Genomic DNA, 21306 nt, shown 5'->3' with positions numbered 1-21306 from the left:
TGTCCTACGTGGTAGTTCAGCAGGGAGCATGACGGGCACAAACCATAGCAAATTTTCATGAGTGTGAAGTTGGCTTGATTTTTTTTTTTTTTTTTTAACATTTAAAAGTTTTTCTACTTTTTTTTTTTGTGCAGCATGTCTTTGTACCCGACAGAAGGTCGATGCCAGCAGCTCTGAGTTTACAGCCTGTTACTCCTCAGAGCCTCCAAGGCAAAACAGTGAGTTGCTTTTTTTATTTTGTGCATCAGGGGCTTTTAAGAATAATTCTTTAAATAGGAAGAGGCAACACTGAAATCTTATTGTATTCAAAGCTTGCATTAAACATAGCCTTTATTTTAATTATCAGAGATTTTTGTTGTAAGTAAAGAAATACTCTGTATTTCCACTGAATTCTGAGAATATCATATAGCTGCTGAGTCAAGATTTTCTTTGAGAAATATAGATTTATTATGTTTTAATTATCATTGATACATTGCTGAAATTCCTGGGAGAGGGTAGAATACATCACAGAACACTTATTTCTCCATTAATTATTTAGAAAAACCTAGAAGTCATGTTTGGCTTTTTTGGAAATCTAAAAGATACTAAAACTGCATTTTGTATAATTGGCCTTTCTGACATCTCCCATTTTAGTGTGGTAGAGCTGAAATTCTCATTGAAGGTATTTCATCAAAGTAATATTGGTGAATACGGTTCTCCTTCCTTACTGCAACATGATTCAGCCAAAATCTAAGATATTGTCCTCGATTTATGTTATTTTCTTGACCAGTTTCTGCCTCCATTCCATAATCCTTCTCTGTCCATCTGAAATTACTGATTTCGAGAGTTATGAATTAAGAACCCAGATTTTTTTTTTTAAATCACACAGTGGGCAGCAACTCACAGTCAGTCCTTCCGCTGCTTCAATCCCTGTTTCTTGCACTTCCCAGCACAAATCTCTGGCGCCTCCGGGAATTTGCGGGTTGGCCTTGGGCAGTGGTGCCTTACAGACGTTTCTTTGGGTTCAGGGCCTCCTCAGCTCTCCTCGGCCCTGCTGGAGCTGGGCTGATGAGGAGGGTAAGGGGCAAGGAGGTCCAAGCTTCTGCCTGTGGAAACCAGAAGTCCTGTCCCCAACAGCACGAGCGTTGCAGGGGCAGAGGAGGGAACCTGTAGGCAGCTCTGAAGAGCTCTGTGGTTGTTGCAAGAGTCCCAAGAGCTGTGTCAGATGCACAGCACTTGCAGCAGCGTCAAACATCTTTGCAACATTAGGAATGTCTAGAGACGAGTAGGAAATATGATTTGATGGGCTCCTCTTTGGAAAAAGGCTTACTTGCAAACATTGGATTTAAGTGCCATTAAATATTTTATTCCTAATGCACTAAAATCGGGCTTTTGCAGAACATACCGAGAGGAGTTTTGACCTTGTAAGAGTGGATCAATGTTCCTTTTGCTTGAAGATGCTACTTCCAGTTCTCATATTCCTAAAAATAAGATGTCTTGTGCTTTGAATTGATGTTAATTTTCAGACTGAACGCACTGTCACCTATTTTTGGAGAGAACATGAAAACGCCTTGAATAGCAGTCTAGATTCTTACATTTACTCTCTGAAATTAAGTATTTTAAATCCAGGTACTGAGAGAGTAGTGTAAGAACCAAAACTGCCACAGCCAGTTTGGGTTTGGTGTTGGTTTTCCCTCAAAGCAAATGGTTTTGCCAACTGAAGCTGTGTGGAAATCCCTTGCTCCCTCTTGTGGGCTGCTCTGGCCCCGGCTCACAACGGTGCCAGTGCCATGCTTATTCTCAGGGATGTTTCCTCTTTATTCTAAGAAACTGGTATATGTTTTTCACTGTTTCAGTACATGGTTCTCTGGAGCTTTTTTTCCTTACTTCTTTGCTTTGGGGAAATTCTGTGACTTTGGGAGACAGCAAGCTGGGTTTTAAAAGGTTTCTGTGTTTGGGTTTTGTTTAACTCGCAGAACTTGTGAGAAAATCAAAATGCTGGGTGCATATTTAACCTCTGGTAAGATTGACTTCTGGAGAAGTGTAAGAAACAGCAGCAAACACAAACATAACAAAAAAAATACTTGTGATGTTAAGTGGTTTGTTTTCTTTGAAGTATTGCTAATAGAAAATGGTTCCCAGGAATGGTTCAGATAGTTTCCCAAACTGATCTAAACTGATCTGTGTGGAATTACCTGACAAATACCCATTTGAGTGTGACATTATTTCCATAATATATATAATCTTGTGGTTTAAATACTGTTACTCATCCCTTCCTAAGGCTTTATCATACAGCTTAGTCATAAAGCAATAAAATAACTGATAGCCTCAGACCTGTGAAAGGTGTGATGGAAAATTATTTTTGTCATGCTTGTTTAGTTTTACTTTGTGAAAGGTGATGGTTTCTGAGGCAGTTCAGTTAAGATGGATTTTTCATTATTTTTGCTCTCAGTTTTGATGCATACATTTGAAGAATTATTTTAAAAACTAAACTTTCTTGAGGGCATGTTTTGATTCTTTCACCAAGCTCAAATGGCTGTTCATGTACAGGTAGTGATATCCTAAGAGCCAGAATTACCTCCCCCTCCTCTTAAGCCAATATCATCAATTTGATATGCATGTCAGAGGAAGCGTGAGGACTGCAAAGACTTTGTCCTGCAAAGTCCTCCCTTATTTTTGTTTTTTAATACAGAATGTTTCACTTTTACAGCATTACAATGTCAATCGTTTTGAGCAGTTAAAGTTAACCTTTCATTTATATATTTGAAAGTGGTTGATTTGAGGGATAAGATGGTGTTTCTTCTGTTGTATCGCTGTCGAAAGTTGGGGTTTTTTTCTGTAAGAAAGATACTCAGAAGCCTTATTTTATTTAAGTGTTGTTTGGGATACCAATTAACCTTTTTTCTACTCTTTGGCTTCTCACACTGCACTCCTTCAGCCAGAGGAGCTCACGCTGCTGCTAATAAAGCTGAGACGGCAGCAAGCGGAACTGAGTAGTATCCGGGAACACACACTAGCACAGCTCATGCAACTAAAACTTGAGGCCAGCAGCCCAAAGGTCAGCTATAAAGCAATGTGTGTCATGTACCATTCTCACTAACCTGTAGTCATCCATTAATCGAAAGTTTGCTTTGTACTTTGTTGGTGCAAAATTTTCTTGACTGTTGTGTGAGTAGAATAGAGTAACTTTGGGTTCTTTGTGTGTGCGTGGTGTTCTGCTATTAACCCTTTGAGGTTTTACTTGGGGCTTTTTGAAATAAGCCCAGTCAAAATTACAGAGGAATATTTTAAAATATGTCGTAGTTAAAGATTCTTAATCTGTTGGTATCACAAACAAAATCAGTAGTGATAGATCATGAGGTGAATTTATTGTTTATACTGCCTCATATCAGATGTCTTCTTATTCATAATATGTCTGCGAACAGCAGGACTTGCTTAAAACACAGATTTATCAAAGGGTTTATAGTTGTCTGTGTAGTGGACATTTACATGGGCTTACTATATTTTAGATGTAAATAGAAAATGTGATATAGTGATTCATAGCCTAATTTGTGGTAAACTTCTATCGCTTCTGTTTCGGGATCAAGACTTGTTAACAGTTCACCAAAAAAAAGCAGTTAAAACCAGCATTATATTTCTACATAAAACAGAAAGATCACTGTCTAGTTTACATCTTTTAAAGCTCTTTTCATGCATTCTGCACCTTCTGTCCCTTTCCTTTTGCCCTCTGCCTGCTGCCTACTAGAATGAGATTCTTTCACATCACCTTCAAAGGAATGCTATATATGTGGATCACCAGGTGGGATTTGCAATTTTCTTGTGCGTTTGAGTTCCTTAATGCTTTTTTACCTGCTCCTAATCAAAGCTGGAAATATTTGGGGAGAAGGATTTTCAGTGCTTTTTATCAAGTTGGAGGATGCTCATAGCATGGAATGTCTTAATTGATTACGAATGTGATATGTTATAGGGAACAAAATGCCCTTGATATAAAATTTGTCAGAATACAGCAGCCACTCACCAATTAATTTTTCTGTTCTTCATTTCCTTCTTACAGTAACTCTAACTGTAGTGTTTTACCTTCTTTAACCAAAGTCATTATTTATTTCCAAGCTCATATGACACACATGCAATTTATAGAAAAATTATACTTCTGAAAATTTCTGTTTTCCTAATTAAGGAGAGTTAGATGTTTCTACAGGACATTAAATTAAAGGGAGGTCAAACATGAAGAAATGTTTTAATCAAATCATAACATGCCTCATTTTCTCATTTTGTCTCAGTTAATTCTTGAAGATTTATATAAGAATAAGATTTTACTTCTTTACAATTTCTGATAATTTATAAAGTGAGGGTACAGTTATGTCTTCACTAACATAATTGATTGCCAAGTGAAGAATTGTGATATCACATACCTCTCTTTATGCCTTTGTTTCACGATCAAATGAGATTTCAGTACAGCTTATGTGTGAGAAGTTTTTAAATGGCATTTTTTTCTTGCTGGCATTTATAAAAGACAGTCGTAAGTGCTTAGAAGAAAGATAAGCAGCTAGGTGACCATTGGTTAAAAATATAAAAATTACTGTGGCTTTTTTTAATAATCTGTCTTTGAGTGAAACTTTTGAACCTTACACTTAAAACCAACTGTTAGAACTTTTATATCCTACATATTCCTCTAATGGGATTTCAATGAGTAATTAAAAGCCCCACCTGTACACAGAGACATACACACTCCCACTTGGCTCACCCAGTGACTTTATTTTCCTATTATCTCTTGAAAACAAATGTGTTGATTGCAACACATTTCTAAACATCTCTGTCTTGTTTTACTTAAGGAGTTGCAGGAGGTCCAAAACAGTAGGGGAACACTGCTTGCTAAATTAGACCAAAATATTTCATCCAACTCAAATATTTCCAGTTTATAATGTTTTGGAATAAGGCATTCTGTCTTCAATGTAATTTGTTGCCAGGAAAGGATAACAGTCAATGTGAAGTGTAAAACCATTGCTTGTAAAGCTATTGCTTGATCAGCCAAGCTTATGAGTATAATGGGCAGGATTAAATGGAGGGAATTGCCTTTGTGCAACATACGGAGTGGTAAAAATTATTTTCCTTTTACTTGTATTAGATAAAATTTAGAAATGTGGTGTGGTAAGCATTCATTTAGGAAAGTGTCTAAATCTTATAGTTGTGCCATAATTGCCTATACCAGAGATGCACTTCTTAACACAAGAAATCATTATCAAGTCTAAAATATATTACCTTAAACATAAAATCGTGGAAGAACAGGTTGGAATACTTGTCCCAGTTTCTGATCAGGTTTTCTCTTTTTCTCTTGTTTTATAATACTGTTATCTACCTGTAGCAGATTAATCTCCCTGAGAGTCTTTTTACTTTGAGTATCACTGCTTCTAGGGTGATATCACATTTATATCTTTTCATTACTTTGTCCAGTGTCAATTTTCCTTTATATTGGAAAGAAAGAAAAAAAATCAAAAGGTCTTTCCTCCTGGTCAGCTATATCTGTAACCAGTGTGCATAATCACTTTCCCTCTCTGAATTTTAAGTGTCCACTGTAATTAAATTAGGTATTTTCACTTGTATTTAATCTCTGAAAATAGTGTCAAAACCTGCTTTGCCTAAAACACGTGGTGGGACTCCAGTTATCTTCAGCTCTCACCTTCTTGGTCACAAAGAATTCAGTGCTGTACATGACAATAAATAGTAAGTGTGTGCTGAGGTTGCACAGGTGATCTTTCAGGCACACTCAAGTTCGTGTGTAGGGAGGGTTACTTTTATATTGTTGCAATCAGTTGTTGTCTGCTGGTTAGGTGGTTTTCTTATCAAGAATATTCCATCCCCTTTTTGAAATCATGCTTCGTTTCTGTACTGCTGTTTCCTTTGGAGATGCTTTGAAAATTCTCATGTTACACCTTCTGATGTTTTTGTGTTATGCTTTCAGAATTTTTGTTGTTGTTGTTGGAGTTCAGAGATAGAAGGAGAAAAAAAGATCAAAGAGACTGGCAAACATATATCCAGCCATGTGATTTCTTTGATGTCTTATGGCCAAAAGAATGATTGTCCAGCACCCTTTCCTTTTTAAACCACTCTGCTGGCTCAGGGTTTGTAGAGAGTTGGGAGGGGGATCCATCTGCAGTTTAGGAAGTAGTTCTGTGGACATAGCGAGCAACCCTAGGCAAACAGTGATGATTTGTTTGCCAATGTGGAATGTTGTGAGTACATATTAGTGAATTTTAAAGGATCATTTCTTGTGTATTATTAAATCCAAGCCAGCCATCTCCTTAATTTATGTGTACCCAGTAATTACAATAACAGTAATGAAAAGCAGGAACATAAGAGTGTGGGGGTTTTTTTCAAATACAAGCTAGACATGCTTTTTCCTGCTTGTAAATAAAGCTATGCCAGGAGGTCCCACATGAATCTTTCTGTTATTATCAAGAATTCCAGCACACCAGTCTTTTAGTAAGCTTCTGGATGTTATGTTGATAGTAAAACTTTTCTTGGGACTGAAAAGCCCTTTCCTGCTGAGCTCATGCTATTTATGTAAAACTCTTCATGCATGTTGTCCTATTATCTCAGCATTTACCAGGTAGGTTTGTCACAGTGAAAGTTTTACTAAATTTCATTTCAATTAGCCTTTTTTCCCCCAATTTTTTGAAATAGCTCTTCATGTAAATAGCTGAGGTGTTAAGTACTTAAAACAATTCTACTGATACTTTCATTTTTAGTTTCCTTCAGTTTTCAAAGGTTGCCTAAAAATAAACAGAACTTGAACAAGAAATTGTCAACTAAAGGAGTGAAGGTCCCACAGCCAACATCCTTTCTGTCTTGGTCATTTGCTTCTGTTTTTTCCTCTTCAGCACCTTCCTTCTTACATCTGAAGGTGGTTCTGGGAAAAGGCAGTAAATTAAGGAAGGCTGGAATAGTACAAGGAGGCTTGGATAGAGTTGACAGACAATCCTCTGTTATATCTGATATCTTGTGTATCAGCCTAAAATTTTATGTCCAGTTGTTAGCAGCATATAGGATACTACTACTTGTATTTTTCATCTGGAAAAGGTAGAGTGGCCAACACAGCCACCACTGTTCTTTTTACTGCTTTTTTTTTCTAACTTTTCCTTCCTCAGAAGAAGAAGGGAGGCTCAAGGACAGGGACTCTCTAGGGTGAAAAAAAGACTGTGTGGAGGCAGAATTGCTGTAAAAAGAAGACAGAAAGGAAAAGTACTTTTTTCCTTCTTTTTTTTTTTCCCTTGGACAGAGGATTAAATAGCAGAGGGAAGGTGGGAGAAAAGCTTGGTCAGGTCCTATTGCCGCTGTCCTGGTAGGCAGCTGCTGTTCCAGCTGATCACTGCCACCAGAGCAGCACATCCTGAAATGTCATCTGTATAGGGTGTTACCAAACATGGAAGAGAATTCAGGAAAAGGAAGGAAGTTAGAAGTTGTCAATAGCTTAGCTTGACAGTTTAAAACACAAAATCCCCACTCAGATGTTCGCTCGTAAATGAAGTAACTGTTTGTGTAGTTCATATGTCAAGGAGGTGGGGTTTTATTGTTTCCAGCTGGAAATTGCTTTTATATAGTACATCAGTACAGAAAAAAGCAAAGATAAAGCATCACTTCTGGGGAGAAAGAGTTATTTACTAGAAGTAGAAATTATAAAGCCAAGACTGCTGGATTTTATTTGGGTTTACTACTGTGTTGCTGTATGACACTTTGGTTTGCTTATGGAAATCTATTAATTCCCATTTTTGTGACTTCTTTAATTGGAGAGACTCTATGAGTATAATAATATTACATGTAGGACCTAAAATCTATCCTTTGTTGTACAAAAATAGTTGTTGTTTTTTTTTTTTTCTGAAATGAATGAGAATCAAGGCTTGCTTCTGTTATGAACAAGCGGTTATTTTACCTTGAGCTATTTATTTCATGTGAATGGTGTCCAACTTCAGTTTGGGAGTAGACTTAATGCTTGAAGAACACAAAACAGGTATTCTCTTCACCTTTTAGAGCATGGGACTTGCCATTGTGTCCCATGTAACTCTGATTTACTTTGCCAGTTCTTGAGCACACCCTACCTGTGTGTGCACTACCTTTCATTTATTGCAGGATTTGAGGTGCTCCCTCCAGGGCTGAATTTCTCGATAGTTGATTGTCAGTATTTTTTTGGAAACATTATTTCCTAAAGGGGAAAAACACTTTGCTGTATTTCACTGCTACAAAGGCTCCTTTGGTTGGTACTACTTCACCCATTACCTGGTTTTTGATCTTTGTTCCATAAGGGCTTAAGGAACTGCAGCTTTTCTGGATATAAGTGGCCTTCTCAAATAGTGGTAGATAAGCACAGTTAAGCACAAAATGGTAGTAAAGATATTGGAAGAAGTGCTGTAAATCAAAGCTGGAGCTGTCTGGAGGACAAAACACTACCTCAAAATGTCCTCTGAGCAAATCCACTTTGCTTATTTTCTTCTAATCTGGATGTAAACAATCTTTGAACGGTTCAAAAGAATTTAATTCTGGCCTTGGCTGTTATTGGTCAGAAAGGAAAAATTTGAAATATTGTAAAAAAGTATTAGCTAGAGAGTATGAAGCTCTGAAATCCTCCTAATAAAAAAGCATTCAAACCTGTATCTCCTAATAAAATATCTGAGCCTCAGAATGATTTTTCTTTTACAGTTATTTAAGTTGACTGTAGTTTGCTCAGTTTTGGACCCTATTGTTAGTCTTACTATTGAGATCTCTTTTGAGATCACCTGGTGCACTCGATCTCTGGACAAAATTTTAATGTAAGGGAAGAACAACTTCTTGGGTCAGTTCTAGTTTTCTGGTTTTGTGTGCTGTAGATGATGGAGCAAATGGTAGGGGTTGCTTGTTCAGTGTTTTTCCTACCTTGAGCAAACAGAGCATCATAAGCTTGCCTTCTTATTTTGCATTGGCTGATTAACTCATCAGCTGATCAGACTTTACTATGTATAAAAAACAACAACAACAACAAAAAGGTCCTCTATCTATGACAGGAAAATATGTTTCCTATAAGGAGAAAAAACCCTACTTCTCCAAACGTACAAGTTAGCCTTTTTTCCCTAAATAAACAGGAGCAAGAAGTTCCAAAAGGCATCAAAAACTCATTCTGTGGCAATTCAGTCTGTGAAACAAAACCTTGCTTTGCAGTTCCATGGTGAGTGTGTATATATACACATACAGAGTGAAAGATCATAAATATTCTTTCACACACTTCCTGCATAACCAACCACACTCAAAACAGGTATTCCTAAAGTTTCCAGCAGGTCCTAAAGTTTCCAACAAAAATAGGATTATGCATTAAGTGACTTCCTGAGTTTCTTTTGGAGAAGAAAACCACCTGTTCTTTCTCCCTTACTGTTAGGAAAGTCTTCTTTTTAAAAGCAAAAGGCCCATGCTGTTTTCTGTTGCACACTTTTCTGAAATCCTAAACGTATGCAATGTGTAATAAAACATCTGGTTTTGACATTTGCATACATATCAATAGATAGTAATCACTAGAAACTGTCTGACCAGTTCTGAAATGGTTTCACACCTGTATATGGGGGTGGATAAATGCAACAAGCAATGGTTCAAAGTCCCTAAGGATATAAATCAGTGCAGTATATAAAGGCATTTTGTGATACATGAACATGAGCCTGAACCTCACTTCAATATTCACAGGCTGGGGATGCTTATATCTTTTTAATGTACATTGAGTTATTAAATCTATAATTTAAAAGGTTTTCTGATAAAGGTTTGAGTGTTCCTGTTGCAAAATCTGATAATACTTTTCATTTCAATATCGTGCAAAGCAAAACTTACCTAAAGCATTTTCATTTTTAAAAAGAGAGAGCGTTGGTGAATAAATATTGCATTGGTTCTGATCATTTATGTGGTTTTGATATATTTGTTTGATATTATTGAACTTTTCAGATGTTGATATTACTGAATGATGGAATATATAAAAAGCATGGGTTAAAATGTAATCTACTGCATTATTAGAAAAAAATTAAAGTAGAGGCTATATTTTACAGTGTCGTCTTTCAAATCTAGCCATGCTGTAAACTGATGTTTGCTGTATGCTCCTCCTGATTTGAAATAGATGAAAGAGAATGAACCTTTAATCACCATGGTTCACACTATGATTGAGAACTCGGCGCTAAGACCACAACTGTACCAGCAAGTAAGGTCTTGGATAGTGAATGAAATTGCTTTATCATCTGCGAAAATTTTCCTTAGTGACAGTTTTGGTTGTTCCTTCAGATTTATTCATGACATTGGTGTTTCTCTTCTTTGCTTTGGAAAACCACAAGTCATCCATGCTTTATAAAACGCTGCGATATTGTTAGCATGGCTTCTGCTGCGTTTTTGTTGTTTAGTATTAAGTGTACACTTTTGAACAACTTTTTCTGTCTAGACGATTTAATTAGTTGATGCTTTATGCAGGTGTCCAGTAAATTCATAAACCTCCCAATAAGCTTCCAACATTTGTCTTAGCATGATTCTCTGCAATTAGTGTTCAAAGGTGCTTCTTTCTTTTGACCACTACAAAAGCATGTGAGTGGTGTTTACCTGGTCATCTCTGGCAATTTTGTTTCGTTCTAGGAAGTGGATTTACAAGTTTTTGTTTGCACCTACCAAGCCTTTAGCCACTGAAGAAAGGAAGGATCAAAATTACTTTGATCTGGGGACTGTAAATCCAAAAGGCAGTGTGTCTGTTCATAAAGTCACAGCAGACTTAACTGTGCACACTTACTGAGTAACTAGTGATGGTTGTAAATGGTAAGATGGAAGAAGAACCTGAAATGTGAATGGAAATATTGTCTGTGAGTTGAGACCTGCATTAACTTATGAGCATGGCCAATCCATATCTGTTGGCACCGCAGTGTCTTAGGGATGCTGGGGCTTAACTGAGTAGTCCCTCTCAGATCAGGGGATGTTTTTAATAAGTTTCTTGCCTCAAATACAATGAAGATGTTTTTCCTACAAGGGATATCTGACCAGTTCCATTGCATTTACATTTATGCTCTTGTGAGCTAAAATTACATATTGAGGTTGCGTTATTTGAAGAAAGGGAGATATTCTGCCACGTAAACCAGTCATTTATTAGTAATTAAGGCTTTGCCATGTTTCTAAGAATTTCTGCAGCTTAACTGCATGTTTCTTTTTTTTTTTTTGAAAATCAACTCCACGTTATAAATTTGCTTCTGATCCAGAAAAGTTGCAAAGAAATCTCAGCTTTCCAAAGGAAGTTGGGATATGAGTGACTGATTCCATGATCGTCCCAGTTGTGCTTCTCTGTGCAAAACAGGATCTTTAACATGGAACCTGAAGGAACAACTTGGAGAGGAATGGGAGAAGTAAGGTGCCCTCAAGCCCTAAATGAAATTTTGGAGTTTCTGTTGCATTTTTTTAAAGAAGCCTAGGGGTTACAATTTTTTTAAAGTGGATCAATTTTCTGTGATGGAGTATGTAAGACAAGTCAACGTATATATAACAAACAGAGCTGGTTTAGATGTGTCAGGGTAAACTGGCTCAGGCTTCTAACATTAATATAGACATATTTGAGGTATAGCTGTGCCTGGGATAATCTGCTCGGGTATTTAGTACCAATAAATTTCTGAGTGCTGCCCTGACGAAGCTGTGCTGCACAGCACTGCCTTCACCTTGTTGGCACACCTGCTGCTGTGAATAAACACCTTTTTTGATGTTCCTGTCAAAGAAACACTGACTAACAGGTCACAGAGACTGAGTAACCTCTTGTCACTAGAGATGTGGTCTCTTCAGGTTCAGGGTGTTTGCAGCCTTGTGTGGAAGAACCCAGGTGCTGCCTAAACTGTGGAGTGGCAAGATCTGTTGCTTTCATGGATGAAGTTTCCTGTATCGAGATACTGCATTAACTTACTTCCAGGAAAGGATAAAAACACACTCAAAATTTCACTGCCTAGATAGTCTTCTAAACTTCTGTAATGCAAAACCAGCCTGTTAAAAATTCTGGCAACTTATTTAGTCTGAACAGACATACAGGGTTTTTATTCAAATAAAATAAATTGGTTTTAACAGTCATCTTTCCTGCTGCAGTTTTAAGGAGTTGTAAACAATGGGGAGAAGCCTCTGTGCAAGTGACTGAGACCTGTTCTGTTGCCAGGATGATAAACTGGTTTCTGATGACTGTAACCATTCCTGCCGATAAAGAAAAGGATCTTTATTTGCTTCAGTTTGTTCAGTTCAGTTTTATGACTGAGCTTATTTAGAATTAAGCAAAGGAAAGCAAGAAGAGCTTGTACTTTACTGAAAAATTAAACTGTCTTGCTTCCTGTTTGTTTGTAATGATTAATGGTTCTTCAGTAAAATAGCAAAAATATCTACTATTTCAAATGTGTTATTTATAAGACATTTTTGTTTGTGATTTGTTACATCTTCACAATTATTTAAATCACTTTTTACAGACTGGACCCATTTCTACCTTGTTTGGGTTTATTTCTAATAGTAGGTGAGGAGTGTTAATCTTGTTTTCTAAAGCAGCATGGGCTGATTAAAAAGGTACAGTTTTCCTCAATTCTGCTTATATCTTCTTATAACATCCAAGTCTTTCCATGGATAATTATTCTTAATACATTAAAACCAGAGAAAGTAGCCCTTGATTTTTTTGCTCCTCTAAGGAGGGGGAGGTGCTGTTTATGGTTTATTATTATTGTTATCACAGCTGCATACATTTAAACTATTATGCTTGTTAGATTTTGAGATTCATAGGCAGAAATATTTTTCAGGTTTTGTTACGAGCATGAGATGATCATGTTTGAGCTAAAAATCTTGGGTTTTTTCCAATTTAAACATGTTATATGACAACATTATTCAAAATTAGAGGAGAACCTTGCTTACTGTGGGCTGAATGCCCATTTGCCCAGCTTCCTGGTAGCAAGAAGTATTTTAAAAAGAAAAAAAAAAAGCTTCTCTCAGAAGTCTTAGCTTTAATTTAAAAAATCCCCCAGATTATCCTTTTATAATTTCCTAAGTGCAGTGTCTTGCAGAGCTGTCTGGTGTGGTTTTGGGGTCTGAAGTTTCCCACCATATATTTATTGAATCAAAGCAATTAGTGGAATCTGAAAACAGCTTATAAGGTAATGAAACAGTACTGTCACTGAAATGTTTTTAATAATGACAACTTAAATAGGTTTAACCCCTCATGTCTGAAGCACGTGATTAATCCACTTCTGTGGTTCCTCTGGTGTCGGTGGGTGATGGAGATGGGGACTGTGCAGTGGGACTGTACAGTTGACAACAAATTATTTCTAACGTAAGATGAAGGTTCAGTTGAAGGTCCTGTCACTTCTTCACATGCAAGGTCCATGTGTGGCCGAACTCTGTGTGAGCAGCTTACCTTCCAAAAAGGGTAAGTTCTGTCTGTAGGTGTCAGGGTGCTGCTCCCTGATGTTTGGGGTCTGTTCAGTGTGTTTACCCCTGTTGAGAGGAATGGACTTCGGTGTGTTTAAGCAGGCAGATGTCGAGGGAGAGGGAAGTCAGCGGCAAGTCACGTCGCTGGTTCAGTAGGTGGCACTCGTGCTCTGGAATTACCGTCCTGGCGGAGGGTTTGTGGGAGCGATTTGGCGAAGAAAGGCGTTTGTGGAACGTGACAGAAAGTACATTTTGATAACTTGGTCATTGGAGCTCTTATAATGCGTTTTCCAGGGTTATGAGGTTGTTAACCTTGCTTGAAATGTGTAATTGCGTTTTGTCTGCCGCAGTTCCTCCTGTAATTCCAGTAGGATGTGGTAGCATTCTGCACTTCTTGCCTTGAGCGGATTTGTTGATGTGCTGTGAAAAGTGAAGCTGCTGTTTTGTCAGAGGTGGATTAAGTTATTCATATTATTTTTGGAGTTTTTACCCTAAGTCTGTGTAAAATGTTGTAGTAGAAACGTTGAAATGAAGTGGCTCTCCAGCAGTGCCTGTTGTGGGGAACTGGTACTGCTGACAAAAGCAAGAAGTTGGCAGCAATTTTAAAAGTGTCATGGGATTTTAATAAGATGAATTAGCACGTGTATAGTGTTCTTTGGAAATGTGTTTTTGTTTTCTGAATACTTAAGATACATTCATTTCAGGAGGTACGTAGGGATGAGGATGCTGAATTGACAAACTGTTTTAAACTCAGCTGTAATTAAGGTTGAAATGCCAAAAGAAATAAATGTCTCTCTTTTTAAAGAAAGGATAAAAATACTGACTTGAAAAAACAGTATTGCGTTTTTCCAGCCCAGCCACATAAGATGCTGAGCAGTGACTTGGGAAGTTGTATTTATCTAATAGGGGATAATCTTTCTTTTGTAAAGCCTTTCTGTTGTGAAATATAACTAGGTTTTCTCTGTAAGTTAAAGACATTTGGCCATGTTTATGAGTTTTATTTAAATATTTCCATTCCTCATTTTTCTCTCATTGTGATAAAATCAACAGTAAAACAACAAAACTCTACAATGGTAGGAGTTTAAATAGATATCTTAATTTGTGTGACATTCATGAGGTGCAAAAGTGCTGTGGCTTTTTCATATTCCAACATTCATTTTCATAAAATGTCCATTTCAAAGAAAGTTATTGTGTGGTTTTAATACACTATACATACTTTTAAATTGTCACCAGGTGCATTTGCATGAGGTATGTGGACATAATATCTTGAAATGAAACACTTCAGTGTGTTGAAGATTTATTTTATGTTTGGAATGCTTGTCTCATTAACCCTTCCCTTGTCCTTTCATTTATAAGTGTCCCTTAACATGGGCTTGTGTTATTAGAGTCTTTCTTGTACTGTTAACTCATTATGACCTAATTATGACAGACACATGGAAGGAAAGCATCTGTGTTGGGACTCAGTGTTTTTAATTAAATCGAATATGAAGCTTGATAGTGTTATGTCCATGCTTGCTGTAGAGGACATTAAGTAGTTACTCTGTGTGTCAGTCCATTCTAAAACGGGGAGCTACCCTTTTTTTCTTGTAAAATGTTTTAAAATCTTGTTACTGGTCAGTAACAGACTGAAAGAGTTTAGAACTTCGTATGAGGAGCTGTATGAAAGTAGTTTGAGGATACTTTGCATCCTAACTGGCAGGAGAAGGCAAGTGTGCCTAAGTCCAAAGATAAAATAGAAGGCCTTATATTTATGGCATTTCTGGTAATACCCTGTTGGATGGGAGAGAATCCCTGTGAAACGATAGTCAGAAGGTATTCAGTGGCACTTAATTTGCATATCTATAACAAGATATTTTACAAATATTGTAAAATTCTGTTCTGGTTTCATAGTCACATCAGAATATGCTCCTTGTGGAAACACCTGACCCTAGTGGGCCTAGAAGGATTAATTCCAAGTAAAATGAGCCCCTGTATTTAGAATTCACATAACAAAACTTAAATAATGATGTATAACTGTGTCTAGGTTTGCTCTGGCAATTTCATCTTCCCACATTATCCATGTTTGATTGAGGTAGTTGCACACCTTTAAAACTTCAGTTTGCATTAGAAATGTAGCCTTTTAAGTTAATGCAACTTTCTACTGATAGTCTGCTTGACATTCCATTCACTTACCTTCATTAATATATATTGGCTAAAAATATATTGTTCAGTGTGGTATGTTTGACTTTTAAGCAAAAGCTGATTTCTGTGTTAGAACTCTTAAGCTGAACAGTTGTTTCATTTTCATCGTCCAATTAAGTTGTTTTATGGCAATATTATTCTTCCTTATAGTTAACACAAGAGGAGTGTAGGGGTACACTATACAAATATAGAACTGAAGAGCTGGATATTGATGTAAGTAATTTGTATTTCTTCTTGCTTGGAAGTGTTGGTATTTGTCTCTTTATTTTGATAATAATTTCCCCCTTGGCTTCTGTATTTGAAACCCATTTCACATAGGTGATTGCCAACAGAATTCGCATTGTTAAATTAAGGGACATGAGACTCTTTTTGTAATAAGCTTTTAACTGCAGGAAATATTACACTTTAGGCTGAAATTTCAAGTAGCATAGCTATTCAAAGGTGAATGTCTTTTAGAAAGGAGTTAATTACTTTACCAGTGAAAAACTGAAGTAGTAGTTCAATTACAAGCATGAGAGATGTAATTTCTCTGGAAATTCAATGGAGACCCCAGAGCTGAAATTTTGCACAGGTAGTTACCATTCAGAGTATTGGGTTGTTAATTACTAAAGAAAAGGGGACTAAAGAAAAGGGTGTAAAATTGGTGGTGAAAAATACACACATAGTCATACTGTGTATGCATGTCTAGTCATTCCTGCACAGTGCAGCTAAGAGTGGACATAATGATTCAAGAGATGTTATTTTAAGAATAAAAAAAAAAAGGCAAAGTAGCATAAACTGAACCCAAAAGGTTGTTCAAATAGAAAAGTAAACTGTTTCAAATTGGTTGGAGTGCACTGAGCAGTTATTTGCTCCGAGTGGAGGTGGAGTGAAACTGTTTCAGTCATAGACAAGCCTCAATCGGAGCTAAGTCAGAGAAGAATGTGGGTGGTGCTCGTATGGAAACTGTGGAAAACTGTCACCTGCAAAGCCACAGGACAGACTGTGAATATGTACAAAAGTCTTTATAATACTAAGCAATATGTAAATTAAAGTGGTATTTAATACCTGTTATTAAGTTGTAAAGATTTAGCTGTAGAATCATAAATTGCATGTTTTGAGCTGTGCTGTTTCTTAAGTTATAATAACGCTTACTCATAGTTTCTTAAGAGGGTTTCTTAAGTAATTTGAAAATGTAAGCCTGATGCCTTCATAATTATGGCATTCATTTTTTGTTTTAATAACATTTTATATAGATTCATGTAATGATTCAGTCAAGTTACGTTTTGATTACTGAAGATGTAAATAACAAAATGCTAATTGTGATAATTTTGTGTTCTGTACTAGGCTAAGCTTAGCCGTTTATGTGAACAGGATAAAGTTGTGCAAGCACTGGAGGAGAAGCTTCAACAGCTGCACAAGGAGAAAGTAGGACAATTGTATTTATTACCTAAAGTGGCTGTTATTTTACATGCTTATTATCAGAACATTGATAACTGAAATAAAACGAAAATCAGCCCAATGATGCAGAACATTAAAAATAATTCTTTTTATTACAATAGTACACGCTTGAGCAAGCTTTGCTATCAGCAAGCCAGGAGATAGAAATGAATGCAGATAATCCCGCAGCCATACAGAATGTGGTCTTACAGAGAGATGACTTGCAGAACGGACTCCTTAGCACTTGCCGAGAAGTATCACGAGCTACTGCAGTAAGTAACACCTTCAAAGTGTGAAATGATTACATTCATATCCTTAATTGGGTTGTCTTTGCTTAGTTTTTACTGCATTCCAACAAAATTCAGTTATCTTTTACTTGTCTGTACTTTTGCCAAAGGCAGACTACATTCAAGTATTCTTTCTTCTTCTTCTTGTTTTTTTGGTTTTGTTTTTTTTGTTTGTTTGTTGGTTTGTTGTTTTTGTTTTTTGTTTTGTTTTGTGGGTTTTTTCGGGGTTTTTTTTTGTTTTTGGTTTTGTTTTGGTTTTTTGTTGTGGTGTAGGGTTTTGTTTTGTTTTGTTTGGGGTTGGTTTTTTTTTGGGGTGCATACTGACTTTATTGGTGTGGTAATTATCATCCGTATAAATTTCACGTGGTGGCAAACAAACTTTATTCAAGCAGATTGGTGACTTATTTTAAGCAGAAGCAGCTGCCAGGTGAAAAGAAGAAACAATTATACCGTCATGGTCTCTCTTACTAGTGGGCCATTGTATTTAAAAGATTTTTCAAGCTACGCACTTTGAAAAACTTTAAAAAAAAAAAAGGAAAGGAAGGAAAATGCTGTCTGCTGTCCTTTTCTACTTTGTGATGGTTTCTGCACTGAAATGACAAGGCAAAGAGTTGTTTTTCTCTACTGAAATATATATTTTATATATATATATATATATAAAAAAAAGATATTTCAGTGTCAAATTCCAGTGGTGAGCTGTGGTGAAATTGATACGATGTAGGGGCTGAAATACTGATTTTAATCTGAATGTTAGACTGTCTTCTGAAAGGAATTGGTTGGACAAGGAGAAGGGAACCAGGGGAAAGGAAATCCTCAAGATACACTTTCCCTCATTAACTTTTTAATTTATGTTAAACTGAGTAAATTGCTTGATGTAGGCTGCAAAAGCGAGATGGTAGAGCTGACCTCAAAGAAGAATTTTTTTTTTTTTTTTAATCCACCTTTTCCTTCTGGTGATTGTAGTTTCACCTTTGTAAAACAGTGTTGTATTAGTGGGCCTGGGGCACTCACAGGCAGCTTTACAGGCAGGGTTGGATGACTTACATTTGTCCTGCATAATGCATTGCATATGCACACACATGCTGTGCACTCACACACGTGTATTCTGGGTGATAAAAGACACAAATTTGCATCCATTTTTGTGGGTTTTCTGCCTCAGTGGAGAGGCAGCTTAAGACCCACATGCCTGCTGACTAGAAAGACGTATTCTGAAGAATTTCCCTTGCTTATCCTTTTTGTTTATGAAAAGACAAAATGCTGCTTGTTTGAATTCCATTTAGTATCATTAGAAAATCAAAAAGCTGTTTAAACATCTCATTCTCTAAATTACATCTTTATTTATTGCCGCTGTCTGTTTACTCATTACTTCCTGAAGTCTCATGCCACTGGAAATAGAAAAAAATTTTGTTTGGCCTTTTTTTTTGTTTTTTTGTTTGGTTGGTTTTTGTAACTTAAATGTGCATCTGTAATTCTTTACTTTTGTACATACTTAGGAACTGGAAAGAGCTTGGAGAGAATATGATAAATTGGAGTATGATGTAACTGTAACAAGGAACCATATGCAGGAGCAACTTGATCGGCTCGGAGAAATTCAGGTGTGGCATAGATCTTAAAGTACACTTAATTCACTTTGATTTTCTATGAGTTTGTTTAAAAACTACATCAGTGAAAAAAGGTGGACATGTGGGTGCATTTACTTACAAACTTTTACTTTATTTTTATACCTTGTAAGTTGTGAAGAAGTCTTCAGCTTTTCCTATTTTTTTGAAGCTATAGCACTGGTTTTCCTGTGTCTGGAAGCTTCCTCTTTCTGTTCCAGTGATGTTCATCTCCACCTGTTTTGGGGTTTCAACTGACAGTTCCTGTTCTGTTGTTGTCCATAGGTCTCCTGTGCAAAGTTTGCTTGGATTTTCTTTGGAGACAGTAGATAAAATTCGTTTTTTTAAAGTGAGGTTTGAGCTAGCAGATTGCTGTCAAATTAACCGATGCATTATGAAATTAGTTAATCTTACACTTCTTGTTCTGGGCAATATTTGCATGTTGCACCTCTTTGGGAGAGTGTCATTACTGTATTTTATTTTCCTTCATTGTGAAAGGATATGCAGTGTAGTCCAAAGAAAGAAAAAGGTTTTCCCTTTGTATTTTTCACCTGCAAGATGTTCTAATGTATTGCCCAATATGTGCTGTTTACTCACAGACTGAGTCAGCAGGGATACAGCGTGCTCAGATTCAGAAGGAACTGTGGAGAATTCAGGATGTCATGGAGGGTTTACTTAAACATAAACAGCAAAGAAACTCTTCAGAGGCAGGTAAACGGATTGTTTTTATCTCACAGGGAATGAAATTGGATCGTATACATTTTTAAACTAAAGCTCCATCGTTGTTTTTATGTTTGAAAATATTGCATGATTACTGAGAAAAGAAGGAAGCAATCATCTATTTTAAGTTGATGCTTTTCGTAATTTGATAGCAACAGGTTGTAGCTCATATTTTAAAAGCTCTGTATTGAAAACATTTTTTCTCTTTGTTTTTCTACACCTTTCCCCCTTCCCTCAAACAGGCATCATGGTTTCAAGGACGTTTTCATCCATTAAATATAAAAATGAGGTATGGTTTTAGCATATTTACTATTTTAGCATCACTGAATCTGCAATATAGCTATGATAAAAATAAACATCTTAAATATTTTAAGGATGTCTGAAATATGCATTCAGTATGTTTCTGTGAAAATATTGCATTATGAACTAGTTTTAAAAACTGATAGCTCCACTAGTAATTCTAACACTTTCATTTGTTCTGTCTTGATATTCTCACTGCTGTGTTTCTCTCTTCCATTTCTCACCTTTTCCTCTCCTTAGGCTGTTACTGTAGAAATATAAACCCTGATTTACAGATTTGTTTTCTACCCACCACACTTCTCATGGGAAAAAATAGATTGCTTTTTATGTCTATTCAAATATTGAGCTGGGTTCTCAGATGGCCAGAGCACCCACAAGAGGAGCTGAAACTGTGGGAGCTCCCAAATGTTCAAGTCCTCTGAAAATCTGGCTGGAAGTTACCATTTTAAAGGGACATTGTCATGGTTATCTGAAGTGTATGCAAAATACATTTGGCTTACAGAACCTTCTAAAAGTCTAATTTATGTAAAAATCTTTAAAAAGATAATGAATTTAATTTTTATAAGGATGATTTAGGGAGTTCATACATATCCAACAGGAAGTGCAGGTGTTAGAATTTCTTTTTTCATTATTTAAATGTGACATTGTCCCTTTAATTCCAAAATTTATAGCTGGTGTAGCCATGGTAATATATTTTTCTTTTTAAGTTGTAAATAATTGTAACAGGTGTGCACATCTAAACAAGGTGACTATTCTACAATCTTTAGGAAGAGGAAGTAGTCCCACCTCGTCCTCCACTCCCTCGGTCCTATGACTTTACAGAGCATCCTCCCATAATCCCCCCTCTGCCCAGTGATAGCAGCTCCTTGCTCTGTTATAGCAGGGGCCCAGTACATCTGACAGAAGAAAAGAAGATTTACCAAGTTCAAGGATATCAGAGAAATGGATCTTACTGTGTAAGTGGCTTAAACCGCCACGTTGTTCTTGAAGCATCCTCCATCGTTTATGCAGTCACAGTTTTTATTTACTCATCCAGCTACTTTTGTGTTATGGTTCTACTTCTGTGTTATGGTTCTGCTTTTGTTTACTTAGTTTTATTTACAGCCACATCATTTGCTCTTCACATTTTCCTGTCATATATTCTGTGCATATGTAAAATGTCTTAAGACTTAACTTTTTGTACCTGAGTACATTTCAGAAAATTAGATTCTTCTCCTTGCTAGCTCTTAAAAAACTGTGGAGGCTCAGTTTTTGAAGCTTATACCAATTTATTTCAGGAAGATCATTTAAAAACCCCACAACTCTGCATTTTTATGGCCTTTTTTTCTGTAATTTCTGAACGTCTGCAAATATTACTCAAATTAAAGGCAAAGAAACACTTCTGCAGTAGCACTTGAACAATGGAACAC

The 21306-nt window shown here is 36.5% G+C and overlaps 1 protein-coding gene across 16 annotated transcripts in view; it reads left to right on the top strand.

The window, feature by feature from the left end:
- The window catches only part of PLEKHA5 (pleckstrin homology domain containing A5), a 163100-nt gene that overhangs the window by 124454 nt on the left and 17340 nt on the right, over nt 1-21306 (top strand). For 5 of the 16 annotated variants that reach the window (XM_050323612.1, XM_050323611.1, XM_050323620.1 and 2 more), the window contains 11 exons: nt 135-218; nt 2918-3037; nt 3725-3778; nt 10100-10180; nt 15724-15786; nt 16900-16980; nt 17115-17264; nt 18773-18874; nt 19477-19588; nt 19840-19886; nt 20665-20853. In XM_050323612.1, coding sequence (XP_050179569.1) covers nt 135-218; nt 2918-3037; nt 3725-3778; nt 10100-10180; nt 15724-15786; nt 16900-16980; nt 17115-17264; nt 18773-18874; nt 19477-19588; nt 19840-19886; nt 20665-20853 — 1083 coding nt within the window. Of the gene's footprint in view, nt 1-134; nt 219-2917; nt 3038-3724; nt 3779-10031; nt 10181-15723; nt 15787-16899; nt 16981-17114; nt 17265-18772; nt 18875-19476; nt 19589-19839; nt 19887-20623; nt 20854-21306 lie in introns of those variants that run through there. The other 11 variants (XR_007629916.1, XM_050323625.1, XM_050323613.1 and 8 more) reach the window with 11 other exon arrangements.

The sequence above is a fragment of the Myiozetetes cayanensis genome, unplaced genomic scaffold, assembly GCF_022539395.1.
Source record: "Myiozetetes cayanensis isolate MyiCay16 unplaced genomic scaffold, myiCay2020 scf3, whole genome shotgun sequence".
Lineage (NCBI taxonomy): Eukaryota > Metazoa > Chordata > Aves > Passeriformes > Tyrannidae > Myiozetetes > Myiozetetes cayanensis.
This window is presented reverse-complemented; position numbering and strand designations above follow the sequence as displayed.